Source organism: Somniosus microcephalus, chromosome 4 (genome assembly GCF_052327205.1).
Source record: "Somniosus microcephalus isolate GS21.2 chromosome 4, FLI_Smic_1.0, whole genome shotgun sequence".
Taxonomy (NCBI): domain Eukaryota; kingdom Metazoa; phylum Chordata; class Chondrichthyes; order Squaliformes; family Somniosidae; genus Somniosus; species Somniosus microcephalus.
In genome coordinates, this window is record NC_140990.1 from 77,995,033 (window position 1) to 78,011,431 (window position 16,399).

General features: G+C 48.6%; 1 protein-coding gene across 1 annotated transcript in view; it reads left to right on the forward strand.

Moving 5' to 3' along the window:
* The window catches only part of LOC147119298 (uncharacterized), a 33,022-nt gene extending 18,032 nt beyond the window's left edge, over positions 1 to 14,990 (forward strand). Inside the window, exon 3 of the mRNA XM_085984964.1 lies at positions 3,356 to 14,990. Within this exon, the coding sequence (XP_085841090.1) occupies positions 3,356 to 4,201 (846 nt within the window). The 3' untranslated portion in view covers positions 4,202 to 14,990. The remainder of the gene's footprint in view (positions 1 to 3,355) is intronic.
* Positions 14,991 to 16,399: the final 1,409 nt, after the last annotated feature.

Below are 16,399 nucleotides of genomic sequence, written 5' to 3' on the forward strand. Positions count from 1 at the left end.
GGACACAAGGCTCTTTGTCTCACAACACACTGGCTCAGGTTTTAATAGAGACTTTTTAAATTCATCAATAAAAGCAGATAAACCCCGTGCTTCTGTGGAACAAACTTTCTAATATTTTATAGAATCATAGAATGGTTACAGCACAGAAGGAGGTTATTCGGCCCGTCGAGACCGTGCCGGCTCTCTGCAAGACCACTTCAGCGAGTCCCACTCCCCGCCCTTTCCCCGTAACCGTGCAAATTTCTTTACTTCAGGAACTTATCCAATTCCCTTTTGAAAGCCATGATTGAATCTGCCTCCACCACCCTTTCAGGCAGTGCATTCCAGATCCTAACCACTCGCTGCGTAAAAAAGTTTTTCCTCATGTCGCCTTTGGTTCTTCTGCCAATCCCCTTAAATCGGTGTCCTCTGGTTCTCGACCCTTCCGCCAATGGGAACAGTTTCTCTCTATCTACTCTGTCCAGAACCCTCATGATTTTGAACACCTCCATCAAATCTCCTCCCAACCTTCTCTGCTCTAAGGAGAACAACCCCAGCTTCTCCAGTCTAGCCACATAACTGAAGTCCCTCATCCCTTATCCCTGGAACCATTCTTGTAAATCTATTCTGCACCATCTCTAAGGTCTTCACATCCTTCATAAAGTGCGGTGCCCAGAATTGGACACAATACTCCAGTTGAGGCCGAACCAGTGTTTTATAAAGGTTCATCATAACTTCCTTGCTTTTGGACTCTATGCCTCTATTTATGAAGCCCAGGACCCCGTATGCTTTTTTAACCACTTTCTCAACCTGCCCTGCCACCTTCAACGATTTGTGCACACATACCCCCAGGTCTCTCTGTTCATGCACCCACTTTAGGATTGTACCCTTTAGTTTATATTGCCTCTCCTCGTTCTTCCTACTAAAATGTATCACTTCGCACTTTTCTGTGTTAAATTTTATCTGCCACGTGTCCGCCCATTCCACCAGCCTGTCTGTCCTCTTGAAGTCTATCACTATCCTCCTCACTGTTCACTATATTTCCAAGTTTTGTGTCATCTGCAAATTTTGAAATTGTGTCCTGTACACCCAAGTCTAAGTCATTAATATATATCAAGAAAAGCAGTGATCCTAGTACCGACCCCTGGGGAACACCACTGTGTACCTTCCTCCAGTCTGAAAAAGAACCGTTCACCACTACTCTCTGTTTTCTGTCACTTAGCCAAATTCATATCCATGCTGCCACTGACCCTTTTATTCCATGGGCTTCAACTTTGCTGGCAAGCCAATTATGTGGCACTTGTCAAACGCCTTTTGGAAATCCATGTACACCATGTTAACCGCATTGCCCTCATCAACCCTCTCTGTTACCTCATCAAAAACTCAATCAGAATCAGAGCGGCCGGGCCCGGCAGACGTGCAGCCAGGGCCCCAGCACCAGGAAACCCAGGGTGCAGCGCCTCCCCCAGACAGGAGAAACCACAACTGGATCGACACAGCAGAGCCGCCAATCCAGAGCCGGCTTGTATCAGGGCGGGTGCTGGATGCGGAAGTCGGTCCCTGGCCGCCTGTGTAGGTCTTTTTGTTGCTTCAGTTTGAGCTGGAGTGGAGATGGAGGAGAAGCTGCTGGGTTTAACCCCCAGTACTTCTGAGCCCAGGAGGACCCAACAATTTCCAATGTGGGACTGTCAAGGGAGGTGGATTCTGGGGGAGATTATAATAATAATAATAATAATCAACTTTATTGTCATTGTTAGTGCACAAGTGCAGTACAACGAAATGTAGGCTTGCGGCTCCCGAGAGTGTACATTTTGATTAAGACATTTAACATTCAACATTCATTTGGCTTGTAATACATAAACATAAACATAATAAAGTGCATTGGCAGATGTGCAGGCTTTAGAGTTTATTTGTAGAGTTCAGTAGGATGACAGCCCTGGGAAAGAAGCTGTTCCTAAATCTGGTCGTTCGGGTGCGAATGCATCTGTAGCGTCTCCCAGATGGCAGGGGGGCGAACAGACTGTGGCTGGGGTGGGTAGGGTCTTTGATGATGGTCAGTGACCTCCGTAAACAGCGTTTCTGGTAGATGTTCTCTATGGTCGGTAGCCGGGTGCCGGTAATGCGTTGGGCAGTTTTGACTACCCGCTGCAGGGCTTTCCGGTCATAGGAGCTACAGCTGCCATACCATACTGTGATACAGTTCGTCAGGATGCTCTCTATTGTGCAGCGGTAAAAGTTCGAGAGGATCAGGGGTGACAGGTTACATCCCTTCAGCCTCCTTAGGAAATATAGGCGCTGCTGGGCCTTCTTCACCAAAGAGGAGGTATTGAGGGACCAGGAGAGGTCTTCCGTGATGTGGACTCTGAGGAACTTAAAGCTGTCCACCCTTTGTTAAACAGACACTGTCCCTACAATGTAAAAAAGTATTGTTTTAGGAACAAGTATTTCTGTCGAGGCTTTTAATCTATTTTACATATACAGATTTTTTATTCATTCTTCGGATGTGGGCGTCGCTGGTAAGGCCAGCATTTATTGCCCATCCCTAGTTGCCCTGGAGAAGGTGGTGATGAGCCGCCTTCTTGAACTGTTGCAGTCCGTGTGGTGAAGGTGCTCCCACAGTGCTGTTAGGGACGGAGTTCCAGGACTGTGACCCAGTGACAATGAAGGAATGACGATATATGTCTAAGACAGGATGGTGTGTGACTTGCAGATGATGGTGTTCCCATGCACCTGCTGCCCTTTTCCTTCTAGGCGGTAGAAGTCGTGGGACAGGTAGGATGGCAGGTTCCCTTCCATAAGAACACAACAATTAGGAGCAGGAGTGGGCCATACGGCCCCTCGGGCCTGCTCCGCCACTCGATAAGGTCATGGCTGATCTTCAACCTCAACTTGACTTTCCCGCCCGATCCCCATATCCCTGAGGGACATTAGAGAACCAGTTGGAATTTTAATGACAATCCGGCAGCTTTTATCGTTTTGTTTTTCTAGTACCGGCCCCTCAAATTCCCAGATTCATTGAGCTCAATTTCACAACCTGTTTTTGTGGGTCCTCTCTCATCCTGTTTTATATTCATTTTATAGGGTATTCGAAGGGCAGGATTTGTAGACAGGAAATTTAACTCAAACATCACATCAAGAACAGAGTCACTCAATTCATCGGGACCTGAATATCATCAAACATAACATGGAAGCAAAAAGCACCATTCACAGCGGGGAGAAACCGTACACGTGTTCTGTGTGTGGACGAGGATTCAGTCGATCCTCTGGCCTGGCAAAACACAAGCGCAGTCACACCGGGGAGAAACCCTGGAAATGTGGGGACTGTGGGAAAGGATTCAATTACCCATCTGAGCTGGAAATTCATCGACGCAGTCACACCGGGGAGAGACCGTTCACCTGCTCCGTGTGTGGGAAGGGATTCACTCAGTCATGTGACCTGCTGACACACCAGCGAGTTCACACTGGGGAGAGGCCGTTCACCTGCTCCGTGTGTGGGAAGGGATTCACTCAGTCATCCCAACTACAGAGACACCAACTTGTTCACACAAATATGAGACCTTTTAAATGTTCTGACTGTGAGAAGAGCTTTAAAAGCAAAAAGGATCTGCTGACACACCAGCGAGTTGACACTGGGGAGAGACCATTCACCTGCTCCGTGTGTGGGAAGGGATTCACTTCTTCATCCCACTTACTGAAACACCAACTTGTTCACACCAATGTGAGACCTTTTAAATGTTCTGACTGTGAGAAGAGCTTTAAAAGCAAAACAGATCTGCTGACACACCAGCGAGTTCACACTGGGGAGAGGCCATACACCTGCTCCGTGTGTGGGAAGGGATTCACGAATTCAACCCACCTACTGAGACACCAGCGAGTTCACACTGGGGAGAGGTCGTTCACCTGCTTAGTGTGTGGGAAGGGATTCACTGAGAGCTCCAGCCTGCTGACACACCAGCGTGTTCACACTGGGGAGAGGCTGTTCACCTGCTCCATGTGTGGGAAGGGATTTACTACTTCATTCAACCTTCTGACACACCAGCGTGTTCACACTGGGGAGAGGCCGTTCACCTGCACTGTGTGTGGGAAGGGCTTCACTCGATCATTCAGCCTGCTGAGACACCAGAGAGTTCACACTGGCGAGAGGCCGTTCACCTGCTCCGTGTGTGGGAAGGGATTCACTCAGTCATCCCACCTACTGATTCATCAGCGAGTTCACAAGTGACTGCAGCGGTTGTATCCTGCTGTTAAGGCTGCTGTTAATCACATCCAGGACTGAAACAATTTCACTCTAACAGTTGGGTTCACTCCGGCTGTTGAACTCCACCACTGACCCTGCTGAAGGTTGTAGGCTCAGGGAGTGGGGCCTCCAGGAGTGGACGGTAAGAAAGCTGGGTTTCGGTATCCTGACAGATATATGGCGAGGAACCAGAGGAATCCTTACTGAGGAAATGACTGGGGTTTCACTGGCCAGCGTAGGCCTAGGGGTGAATGATGCCTGACTCCCTGAGCTATCTTACATTGAACCCAATTGAGATCAAGATGAATGAGTTTACAGGAGAATAGAGAGAAATATCACCCACAGTTTATGGAGACAAAAGCAGCCATTAGAGAAGCTCAGAGATCTTTGGAAAAGAAGATGGTGCTCAATTGTGGTAATAATGGCAAAATCTTTCCCAGCTCCGTCAGGAGGCAGAATCCCGTTAAAGATGGTTTCGGGCAGAGGTGGGCAATGATTTGGGCTGGAGGGCCACTTAACAAGTTGTGGTGAGCTGTTGAGGGCCACACACCAATGTTGCCCCTAAGGTGCGTGGCTGCACGTGGCACAGCAATGGCGAGGCCCCGCGCAGACCGCTCACCGGCTCCTGCCGCTGGGAGAGAAACCGCACAGCACATTTAAAGGGACCGCGCACGTTGGTGAGAGCAAAGTGTTCAATTGGTGAATCGGAAACAGTCCGACTCTTAGTGTTGAGCATCGCACCACTTCTACCCTCCCAATAATTTATCAACATCAATTCAGATAGTCCTCAGATACTATCTTAAATACAGGTAGACTACCCTTTATCCGGACTTCCGAAAACCGAAACCCTCTAAAAACCGAAGGTTTTTTCGTTCAGCGTAAGTCGTGCGTACGAACGAAAAAACCTTCGGTTTTTAGAGGGTTCCGGTTTCGGAAGTTCGGATAAAGGGTAAGTCGTGCGCACGACCCCCCGCCGGCCCCGACAACCGCCGACCCCGCCAACCGCCGACCCCCCCGCGGACCCCGCCGGCCCCGACAACCGCCGACCCCGCCAGCCCCGACAACCGCCGACCCCCCCACGGGCCCCGACAACCGCCGACCCCGCCAGCCCCGACAACCGCCGACCCCCCCGCGGACCCCGCCGGCCCCGACAACCGCCGACCCCGCCAGCCCCGACAACCGCCGACCCCCCCACGGACCCCGCCGGCCCCGACAACCGCCGACCCCCCCGCGGACCCCGCCGGCCCCGACCCCCGCCGACCCCGACTGACTTACGCTGAGCGTCAGCGTAAGTCGTGCGCACGACCCCCCGCCGACACCCCCGCGGACCCCCGCCGACCCACCTTCCGAAATCCGAAATTCTCCTTTATCCGAAACTCGGCTGGTCCCGAGGTTTTCGGATAAAGGATAGTCTACCTGTACACAGAATGTGGTGTAAGACAGTAAAATCTGCCACTACTAAATGAATGAAATGAGTGATCGATCGATCGACAGATTATATGTTGGACTGAAAGTCCACGTGGCTGTTTGGCCGAGCGGCTCGAGTCTTTTGAAGCACAAGTAGCTCTTTGTGGACACTGTTTCTGCTTCAAAAAACTGAAGGACATCAGAAATCATTAACGGAGACAGGCACAGCATGCCAGCTCAACAAATGGCACCATAGAATGGTGGGATGTGGGTTTATGTCCATTCTCCCTCACACTGCAAATCCTTAATCTCCACTGGACTGTCGGGAAAAAAGAGGGGGGTCAACAGAAAGTGAGCATGTCCCCACGAGGAAGTCCATTTGGAGGGTGAGACCCCACGGGTCACAGTAGAACGGCAGGGTCAGAGCAAGCTGCCCACCTGTTCCCTCAGCTGAGAATGCTTTGGTTGTGTGCAGGGACCTAAAGAGAAAAAAACACACAACAAAAAGTAAAAGGCAAAAAGAAAACTTCAAAGGGTTTGCTTAAAGTAAGAAAATACTATATTTGTAAAATAACTGCAGGTAGTTCTTTGGCTAAACTCTTACTTAGTCAAACAATCATATTCCAATAAGTGATATTGCAGCTTGCTGTTGATGATAATTAGAGATGTACTTTGTAGATAAATAGTGTACGAGGTTAAAAAGCAGAAAGCTTCCCATTTGGGGATTCCTGTTGCTGCGGAACTGCTCAGGCTGTTTCCATCGTTATTTTATGGTCCTTTTGGCCATTTTTAGTAGTTGTCCTTCTAGTTCAGATATGCTGGGGGTAATTTGAACCTCCCCCACCTGACGGGATTGAATTTCCTGCCCGTTTTACACCTTCCCCGATTTTGCTCTCCAATGATTTCAGTCGAAAGTGAAATCGAGCGGGGTGTAAAACAAGCGGCCGATCTGATCGCATTAGTTTCCCGCTGGGTGTGTGAGGTTAAAATCACCCCCTGCTGTTTCCAAACACAACCCAAGCAAATTTCTCCTGACAATAGTTTGGTTCTGATCCTTAATAATGTTCCAGCTACTCTTATCACCACAATTGCTTTAATTCTGACATTTGGCCTGTGATCTGACAGCAAAGCAGTGATCTCTTCACATGCAGTGAGCAAACGGGAACAAACTGGAGGTCCATTGTGCAGGAAGAAACCCAGACATGCGACGACCTTTTCTCTCATTTGAAGATGTGCATTGCTGAAGAGGATAAGACAGCTTGTAATGTGGAGGACAATCTAGTGTCAGGCAGTGTGCTTGGAGATGTCCAAATATTTATCATCATCCAGTCTGGTCCTCCGCATTGAAAACTCTTGGAACATCTCGGATTTGTGAAACATTGAGGTTGATTTTATTGGAAATATCAAATTCAGCTCTGATTCGCAAACCTTTATTATCGCAATGCTCTTGCCATTGAGATGCCTCAGTCAGCTGAATAAGGTAGATTTGATATTTTCAATTAATACAGGGTTCAGTTTCATATTTCCAAATATGATTGGCTTCCCAAGTCCATTAAACACCACAGAGCAGATCATTCAGTCAGGCTCATTTTCAAAGAAAGGCTCAATTGCAACTGGCACATGGGCAAGAATGGAATGTCGATCCTTCTCTTGCAGCTGATCGGGGACCTTAGATGTGTTTGACGTTGCTGAGCTTAGACTTCTTGGGGCTGATTGTCATTCTGGTTGGACATCGGGCGAGCGGTGCGATGGTGCTGCCTGTCAAATGTCCTCGGCAAGAGGACCCAGCCATTTTGATGGCCGGGCCTCATCTGTGCAATATCCAGCTCCAACCGCTAACCCAGGGCTGACAGGGAGCTTGCAGATCGGAGGGCGGGGGGTGGGTGAAACTGGAAATCTGCCGGCTCCTCCATGGAACAGAGCCAGACACATTGATGCAGCAAACGGCAGATTCCATTTGCCCGCCTCTGTTTGTGGTTGTGACTCCCCTGCTGCCTCGGAGACAATGACCCGCCTCCTGACGTTACGTGGGATGGATTCAGGCGCGGCAGATGTTCAGCCTCGAAGCCAGGCCTTGGCGGGCTGGATTGAATCGATTTGTTTCTGCTGATGTTAATAACCCCTCTAATTGGGCTGGAGTTTAATATTCTAGAAATAAGTCAAATAAATCTGCTTTGTTTCAAACACACTTTGTATCGAGTCCTTGGCGTCTCTAAGATAAGAGGAGACTAATTGATGTCCTGTTACCGACTGTTCCATTTTGGGCCTTTTCTCCTTTGTTGAAGAAAAACTTGTATTCATACAGCACCTTTCACAACTTCAGGACATCCCAAAGCACTTTACAGCCAATGAAGTACTTTTGAAGAGCAGTCACTGTTGTAAAGTAGGAAATGCAGCAGCCAATTTGCGCACAGCAAGGTCCCACAGACAGCACTGTGATAATGACCAGATGATCTATTTTAGTGATGTTGGTTCAGGTGTAAGAATTCGCAATAATTTACAGTTCTGAAGATTAATTTTTTTGATTAAAGAATCCCTGGGCGTTGTGCTTTTAAATTTCATGGGATAAAAATGGCTGTCATACCACATGGCCGAAGACAAAGCGACTTGGAAAGCAGCTTTCTGTGTCTGGAAGTAAGGTTCAATGGAGCTGCCAACCAAAGGGGTGTCCCCCCCCCCACCCCCCCTGCAGCAGGACAATCGATGTCTGTTTACAAAACGTTACCACAGGACAATGCTTTGTTTACAAAGCAATTGAATGCTATTAGCATTTGTTTGTATATCGAGTGGATACATCTAAACTGCAGAAGAGACTTTTGTATCTTGAATGGGATCCGTTTAAGAACTGAACGGGTCTAAATCACCTAGCATTCTGGACAATAGAGCAGTTGTATTTCCCTTTTGTTTCAGCCCAGGGAGCTCCGGAAGACACATTAACCCAGTCCAACCACTCTGAGTTAGCCAATCACAGCTTTCTCTTGTGTATTGGACCCTTTGGGCGGGGAATTTTGCACACAGCCCTTGCAGGGCAGAACGGCAGGGGGCTCACCAGGTATAAAAGATAGCGGCTGAGAAGCTATCTCTCTCTCTCTGTTACTTTGCTGGACCACAGGTGAGCAGGGTGTTCTGACTCCTCAACAAGGCAACCTAGCAGGAGTTTGGGGTGGTGATTTAAGGGAATTGCTAAGATTGTTTAAATAACATTGTAGCCATTGTATCCCTCGTTTTTGCCGTCTGCAACCCCCTGTTATATAGTTTTACTGTAATTACTGTGTTCATGTGGTATAGTTTATTCTTTTGATTGTAGTTTATTTAGGTAATAAAACTTGATTTTTCTCTCATCCAAACCACTTGTCCGTTTTAATATAATTAATTATAAGTTCCTCCACTCAGAACTGAAGGAGGGGTAGCGATTCGTAACCGCTGTTTGTAAATTTGTTTAGAGTGCAGCAGCAAAAGGCTGTTGGCCAGGTAAATTACCATAAACCAGTTAAAAGAAGCCCCCCCTTACAAATGGCGAGCCAGCCAGGAGTGGAGGCAGTTTTTGATTTAATAAGTGGTCTGGATCTGGAGAAAGCATCAGCTCTTGTTTCTCTCGTTTTCAGTATGTGGGTAGCCCTGCGGATGTTAGCGGCAGTGTGTAGGCTGACCTATCGGGGTATAGGTGGCTGGTTTAGGAAGGATGAGATGAGGGGGCAGGAGGAGGTTAAGGAGGCCAAGAATTGGGAGTCCTAGTTTGAAAAATGCCAGGCATTTGTGGAGCGCCTGGTGCAGGAAGTCACTGAGACCAGGAAAAGTGAGATGAGACTGCGGGAAGAGAATGCCCGCCTCATCTCAGAAGTACAAGAGCAGGAGGAAAGGTTTAGGGAAGTAAGGACAGCCTATAAGCTGGCCTGCGCCCAAAGGTTTAGTGAAGCAGATCATGGCCCCTGTAGGGCAGAGATAGAAAGCCTTAACATGGCTTTAAAAGCAAAGGGGACGATTTGTGTGATCAGCCCGAAGGCAGGTCAGCTGGATTTTACTGGCAGCCCAAATCAAACCGCCCCAGAGGCAACACCCAGGGAAAGGCTGGCTAGGGAATTAGAGACCCCAAGACCGCCGCCCACAGCTCCGAGTCTTGAGGAGCTCTGGCAGCGAGGAGGGGTGGACAATGGGGTGGTAGGAGAACACCAGCAGGTCCCGCTAGGCAGGCGGGGACCAGGATCAGTGTACCCCCTCCAACAACGGAGGTACGGTCCGCCCGTGAGGAGTGAGCCTGAGAATAGGAATCCTCAGCCCACAGCAAGTTTGAGTTCACAGGCAAGCACTGTGGCTTGTGTGGGGGGAGGAGCCATTCATGTTCAGAGTAAGCTGTTTAAGCCAGGGAACAGGGAAGGAGAGTTCTGGGACCCCTGTAGAGCAGGTCCAGTAGCAGAAATCCGGGACAAGGGAGGCACACGGGATAGTTTTGGCCCCAGATGAAAGGCAGGTCCAAAATTCCCCAGTTAAAGCCACCTGGGTGAGGGAACATGAGTTTGCTGTCCATGCAAGTTCAAGTTCACCGCCTGTAAAGACAGGCACTGTGGCCTGTTTAAAGGGACCAGCTTCTCAGCCAGCTTCTAGAGTGGTCCCCCCCATGATGTGGGACCCTGGGGGGGCAGGGATAGCAATCCCTCTTGCAGGAGAAATAGGGAGGGAGCTGACACCAGGTTTTAAACATGGGGAGGAAAATTTCCAGCCACCAGCAGCGGGTGGTGAGAGTATACCTGCCAACAGCACAGGAGTGGGCAGGGAAGAGCAGACAAACTCAGAGAGAGATTTGCACCGGCAGGCTGCCAGGTACATTATACAGTGCGGGCTATTTGGACATGGGGGAGAAGGCTCCCAGCCAGCTGGGGCTGTGACCCAAGCTCAGGGTCTGCCAGCCAAAGTCTCCCCCAGAGAGACACCCCTCAGAAGGTCTCAGCGGGTGCCCCAGCCTAAGAAAGCATGGTCACCCACTTTACAGTGGAGTAGGGCGGTCTCCCGAACCAGAGAGAAGCCAAAGAACAGGGGTCCCCACTCAACAGCCATAAGCTGCGGGGGACCAGAGACAGGAGGCAGTCCAGCTTCACTGCAGCCAGCAGCAATCTGTGACAGTGCCAGAGATTAGACTGGCCGTCCGGAGACGGGCGGCATTTGTATTATAGCTTTGGTGTGAATATAGCTTGCTTTAAGGTGTAAATTGTAAGTTTAAATTTAACTGGTAGTTTAAGTGTGAGTTTAAGTTTACATGTGTGCCAAATGTTTGTATTTTGGTCCGAGGTCAAGGGACCCGACCATGTCTCCACCTAAGGCAGCAGGTCAGTGAGACCTGGCTGCATGTCTTTTTAAGTTTTTGCAGGAGATTGGAAAATGAAGCAGCCATGTTCGCCCAGCCCGAGCTGGGCATCGAATGAAGATACGGAGACAGAATGTTGGGGATCACCTCGCCACTGGACGAATCCAGGAGACCGCGCAGCGATCTTCGGGAAAAACCGGACAGGGTCTGGAGGAACTTGCCTACTCCTCCTACGGGGAGGAGATGGCCCCAGCTGGGTGGGGCACGGCCCCCAACCCAGCTCTATCCTGACCGAAGTTCACTTGCGGGAGACCTCGCTGTTGAGGAGTCACGATGGGGAAGCGCGGGCGCCTTGTGATAGTGACGCATTCCTCGGGGGTGGGTGGTGATGGCCCGGGAAAGATCGTATAGAGGAGGGGGAGACCCAAGAGTTGCGTGGGTGCGTTCGGGGAAGGGAGGAACTCACCCGGGGGCCCACGGGCAAAGTGAGGGTAAGTGTGGCTGGGAAGGATGAGTGGGTGGCCGGATCAGTGTGGGGCCAGGGAGAGCCGCCACACAGGCACCCATCATTTTCCACAGCCAGTCAAGGGTAGACAGGAGGGGGAAAGACTGGGAGTCGAGATCCCATGCTCCCCGGTCTCGGTCTGTGCTAAGGTATATTTTAAACAGGAGGGGTACCCCGCCTCCACAAAAGGACAAGGGAACGGCTCGGGGCTGGCGGAGCAGACTGGTCTGTAAATCCATTCTGCCTGTTTTAAAGTTTAAGACGATCAAAGGGGGGTGGAAGGTACTTTTACTGCCCGAGTGGGAGGAGCAATGCCCACTCGAATTTCGCGACCCATCATCGGCACGTGATGATCGGGGTTCATTTAAGCATGTTGTTTAATGATTTTTTGTATTTTGTGTTGCAGCCCCAAGTTGAGCAGAGGCGTAGGACCCTCTCCGTGCTTGGGATCATTTTGATTACATTGTGTAACTAAGATTGCAACATTTTGTAATAACTTATGATGTAAAAAAGTGATTGTAAATTTGGTTTACATTGTATAATTTTACAAGCGTGTAGGGGTATGAGACCCCTTATTGAAAACTGAAGTATCTGTAAGATGCCTACCGTACCATGTTTTTTTTCTTGAATTTAAGGGGAATAGACGGGATGGGGATCAGTGGCAGATAGCTATTAGATAAATACAGGGGATGGTTGTTTGTGAGGGGTCAGAAATTATTGCTCATTTCTTCAAGAGGATACTACAAGCAAGCTAGAAGTATCCAAGGGCGGACTGTAAGAATTCGCAATAATTTACAGTTCTGAAGATTAATTTTCTTGATTAAAGAATCCCTGGGCGTTGTGCTTTTAAATTTCCAGGGATAAAAATGGCTGTCATATTGATGCGCTATCAACAATACCAAAGACTACGAAATGGACTTATATGAAGTAGGCTTTTATTGACTTAGAACTAGAGCATGCCTCTGCTAGTGAATCCATCCTAAGAGCTCCTGGGGGAAGGGTGGTGAGTCACCTTTATACCCGGGCTTAGGGGTGGAGCCAGGGGCTGAGACATGCCTGGACTTGTACAGGGTTAACAGTGGTTTACCACACAGGCATGTACAGGTTAACAGTGGTTTACCACACATACCACATGGCCGAAGACAAAGCGACTTGGAAAGCAGCTTTCTGTGTCTGGAAGTAAGGTTCAATGGAGCTGCCAACCAAAGGGGTGTCCCCCACCCCCCTGCAGCAGGACAATCGATGCCTGTTTACAAAACGTTACCACAGGACAATGCTTTGTTTACAAAGCAATTGAATGCTATTAGCATTTGTTTGTATATCGAGTGGATACATCTAAACTGCAGAAGAGACTTTTGTATCTTGAATGGGAACCGTTTAAGAATTAAATGGGTCTAAATCACCTAGCATTCTGGACAATAGAGCAGTTGTATTTCCCTTTTGTTTCAGCCCAGGGAGCTCCGGAAGACACATTAACCAAGTCCAACCACTCTGACTTAGCCAATCACAGCTTTCTCTTGTGTATTGGACCCTTTGGGCGTGGAATTTTGCACACAGCCCTTGCAGGGCAGAACGGCAGGACCTCACCAGGTATAAAAGATAGCTGCTGAGAAGCTATCACTCTCTCTCTCTCTCTTACTTTGCTGGACCACAGGTGAGCAGGGTGTTCTGACTCCTCAACAAGGCAACCTAGCAGGAGTTTGGGGTGGTGATTTAAAGGAATTGCTAAGATTGTTTAAATAACGTAGCCATTTTATCCCTCTTTTTCGCCGTCAGCAACCCCCTGTTATATAGTTTTACTGTAATTACTGTGTGCGTGTGGTATCGTTTATTCTTTAGATTGTAGTTTATTTAGGTAATAAAACTTGATTTTTCTCTCATCCAAACCGCTTGTCCGTTTTAATATCATTAATTATAAGTTCCTCCACTCAGAACTGAAGGAGGGGTAGCGATTCGAAACTGCTGTTTGTAAATTGGTTTAGAGTGCAGCAGCAAAAGGCTGTTGGCCAGGTAAATTACCATAAACCAGTTAAAAGAAGCCCCCCCTTACACAGGGAGAAATGTTGGCCAGGACTCCAGGGAGAACTCCCCTGCTCTTCGATATAACATCATGGGATCTTTTACGTCCACTTGAGAGGGCAGATGGGGCCTCGCTTGAACATCTCGTCCGAAAGACGGCACCTCTTTCAGTGCAGCGCTCCCCCAGTACTGCATTGGAGTGTCGGCCCAGATTGTGTTCTCAAGTCTCTGGAGGTGGACTTGATCCCACAACCTCCTGACTCAGAGACAAGAGAGAGAGAGAGTGCTCCCACTGAGACACAGAGAGAGAGAGAGTGCTCCCACTGAGCCACGACTAACACCCGATCATTACTCTGGATTATTTCAGTTCTCAACACGGTCAGTTACTCACATGGACAAGTCCCAGCTCCCCATACCATCCAGGGTGCCTCCCCAAGCCTTGGTATCCAGGTGAGGTATCGGTAACACGACCTTGTACCTATCCTGGCAGTGTTTGATGGGACAGTGTAAAGGGAGCTTTACTCTGTATCTAACCCGTGCTGTACCTGCCCTGGGAGTGTTTGATGGGACAGTGTAGAGGGAGCTTTACTCTGTATGTAACCCATGCTGTATCTGCTCTGGGAGTGTTTGATGGGACAGTGTAGAGGGAGCTTTACCTTGTATCTAACCCGTGCTGTACCTGCCCTGGGAGTGTTTGATGGGACAGTGTAAAGGGAGCTTTACTCTGTATCTAACCCGTGCTGTACTTGCGCTGGGAGTGTTTGATGTGACATTGTAGAGGGAGCTTTACTCTGTATCTAACCTGTGCTGTACCTGCCCTGGGAGTATTTGATGGGTCAGTGTAGAGGGAGCTTTACGCTGTATCTAACCCGTGCTGTACCTGCCCTGGGAGTGTTTGATGGGACAGTGTAGAGGGAGCTTTACTCTGTATCTCACCCGTGCTGTATCTGCTCTGGGAGTGTTTGATGGGACAGTGTAGAGGGAGCTTTACTTTGAATCTCTCCCGTGCTGTACCTGCCCTGGGAGTGTTTGATGGGACAGTGTAAAGGGAGCTTTACTCTGTATCTAACCCGTGCTGTACTTGCGCTGGGAGTGTTTGATGGGACAGTGTAGAGGGAGCTTTACTCTGTATCTAACCTGTGCTGCACCTGCCCTGGGAGCATTTGATGGGTCAGTGTACAGGGAGCTTTACTCTGTATCTAACCCATGCTGTACCGACCCTGGGAGTGTTTGATGGGACAGTGTAGAGGGAGCTTTACTCTGTGTCTAACCCGTGCTGTATCTGCTCTGGGAGTGTTTGATGGGTGTGATGAAATAACTCTGTGTTCTGGCATTTGGATTGTCTGTTGTTGCTGTACTTGTTAATGTCTGCAATGTTCTACAGATGTAACCACTAATGCTCCTCCCTAGCCCCGCCCCTCTGGATTCTCCGGATTGGTGTGTGTCTTACTTATGAGGGCTGGGTCGGTGATGAATGATGGTTGCCCTGTGTTAACTTGATGCCATGTTCTTACTTAATAAAAGCCTTTAGTTTTAAGCTTTAACCTCTTGGTTTCAGGCAGTTATTTGGCACATCGATTTTATTAAGTAACAACTTTTGGAAGATGGATCGATTTTTGAAACCAGAGCGTCTGGATATCGGTCCCCATTTGGCAGACGCGTCGAAGAAATTTACGCATTGGCTTCGATGTTTTGAATACTTCATCGCATCGTTCGATCCGATGGTTAACAAGTTGGGTCTTCTAACCAACTTGGTAAGTCATCAAACTTACTCTATAATTGAAGATATTACTACATATGAAGAGGCCCTCGCAGCCCTTAAGGCCCAGTACCTTAAGTCGGTTAACGAAGTATACACCAGGTATCATTTGTCTACTCGCAGGCAATTACCTGAGGAATCCCTGGACGATTTCCTGCAGGACCTTAAGGCTTTGGCTAAGGATTGCAACTACAAACCTGTCGCTGCCATATTGTATCAGGAAGAAGCCATCCGCGATTCTTTCATATCTGGCCTCCGATCTAATTATATTAGACAGAGACGCCTCGAGAATGACTCATTAGTTTTAAAAACGGTCGTCGCTGCTGCTCGATCGTTAGATGTAGCCCAGAAGAATTTGGAAGTGTATGCATCAGCCCATGCATCTTTTTCAGCCTCGTGTGTTCCGAGTATGGAGGCATCCATAACACCAATAGAGCCTCCACTTAATCCTATTGTTGCGGCTGTACCCCATGGGTCTAAGTGTTATTTTTGTGGCCAATCTAAACACCCCAGGCAAAGATGCCCAGCTAGAGAGGCTACCTGTTTTAAATGTAAGAAACGGGGACATTTTAGTAAAGTGTGTAAGGGTAATCCTGTACCCGATGTCTTCTCTGCTGCCACCCATCGTTTTACTCTAGCCTCGGTTACGGTTGACCAGACCATACCGTGTTCCTTGTCGAAATCTATGATGGACATCAAGATTAATGGTCGTTCTACTGGGTGTTTGATAGACTGTGGCAGTACTGAAAGTTTTATACACCCCAACCTTGTTAACTCCTGTTCATTGAAGGTGTATCCTACTCGAAGTGAAATCGTGATGGCTTCCAAGTCCCTTACTTTGGTGGTAACTGGATATTGTAAAGTCACATTGACCATTAAGGATACGAGGTATAAGGACTTTAAACTCCTCATATTACCTCAGTTGTGTGTGAACTTAATTTTAGGCTTGGACTTCCAGTGTCAGCATGAGAGTGTCACCCTTAAGTATGGTGGATCCCAGCCTCCGCTCTCAGTCTGCGGCCTTTCTACTTTAAAAGTAAGTCCGCCTTCGTTGTTCGTGAACCTTGCTCCTAATTGTAGATCTATAGCGACTAAGAGTCGATGGTATAGTTCAGAAGATAAAAAATTTATAAAAGAGGAAGTGGGAAGGCTTCAACGGGAAGGAATCATCGAACACAGTAATAGCCCGTGGCG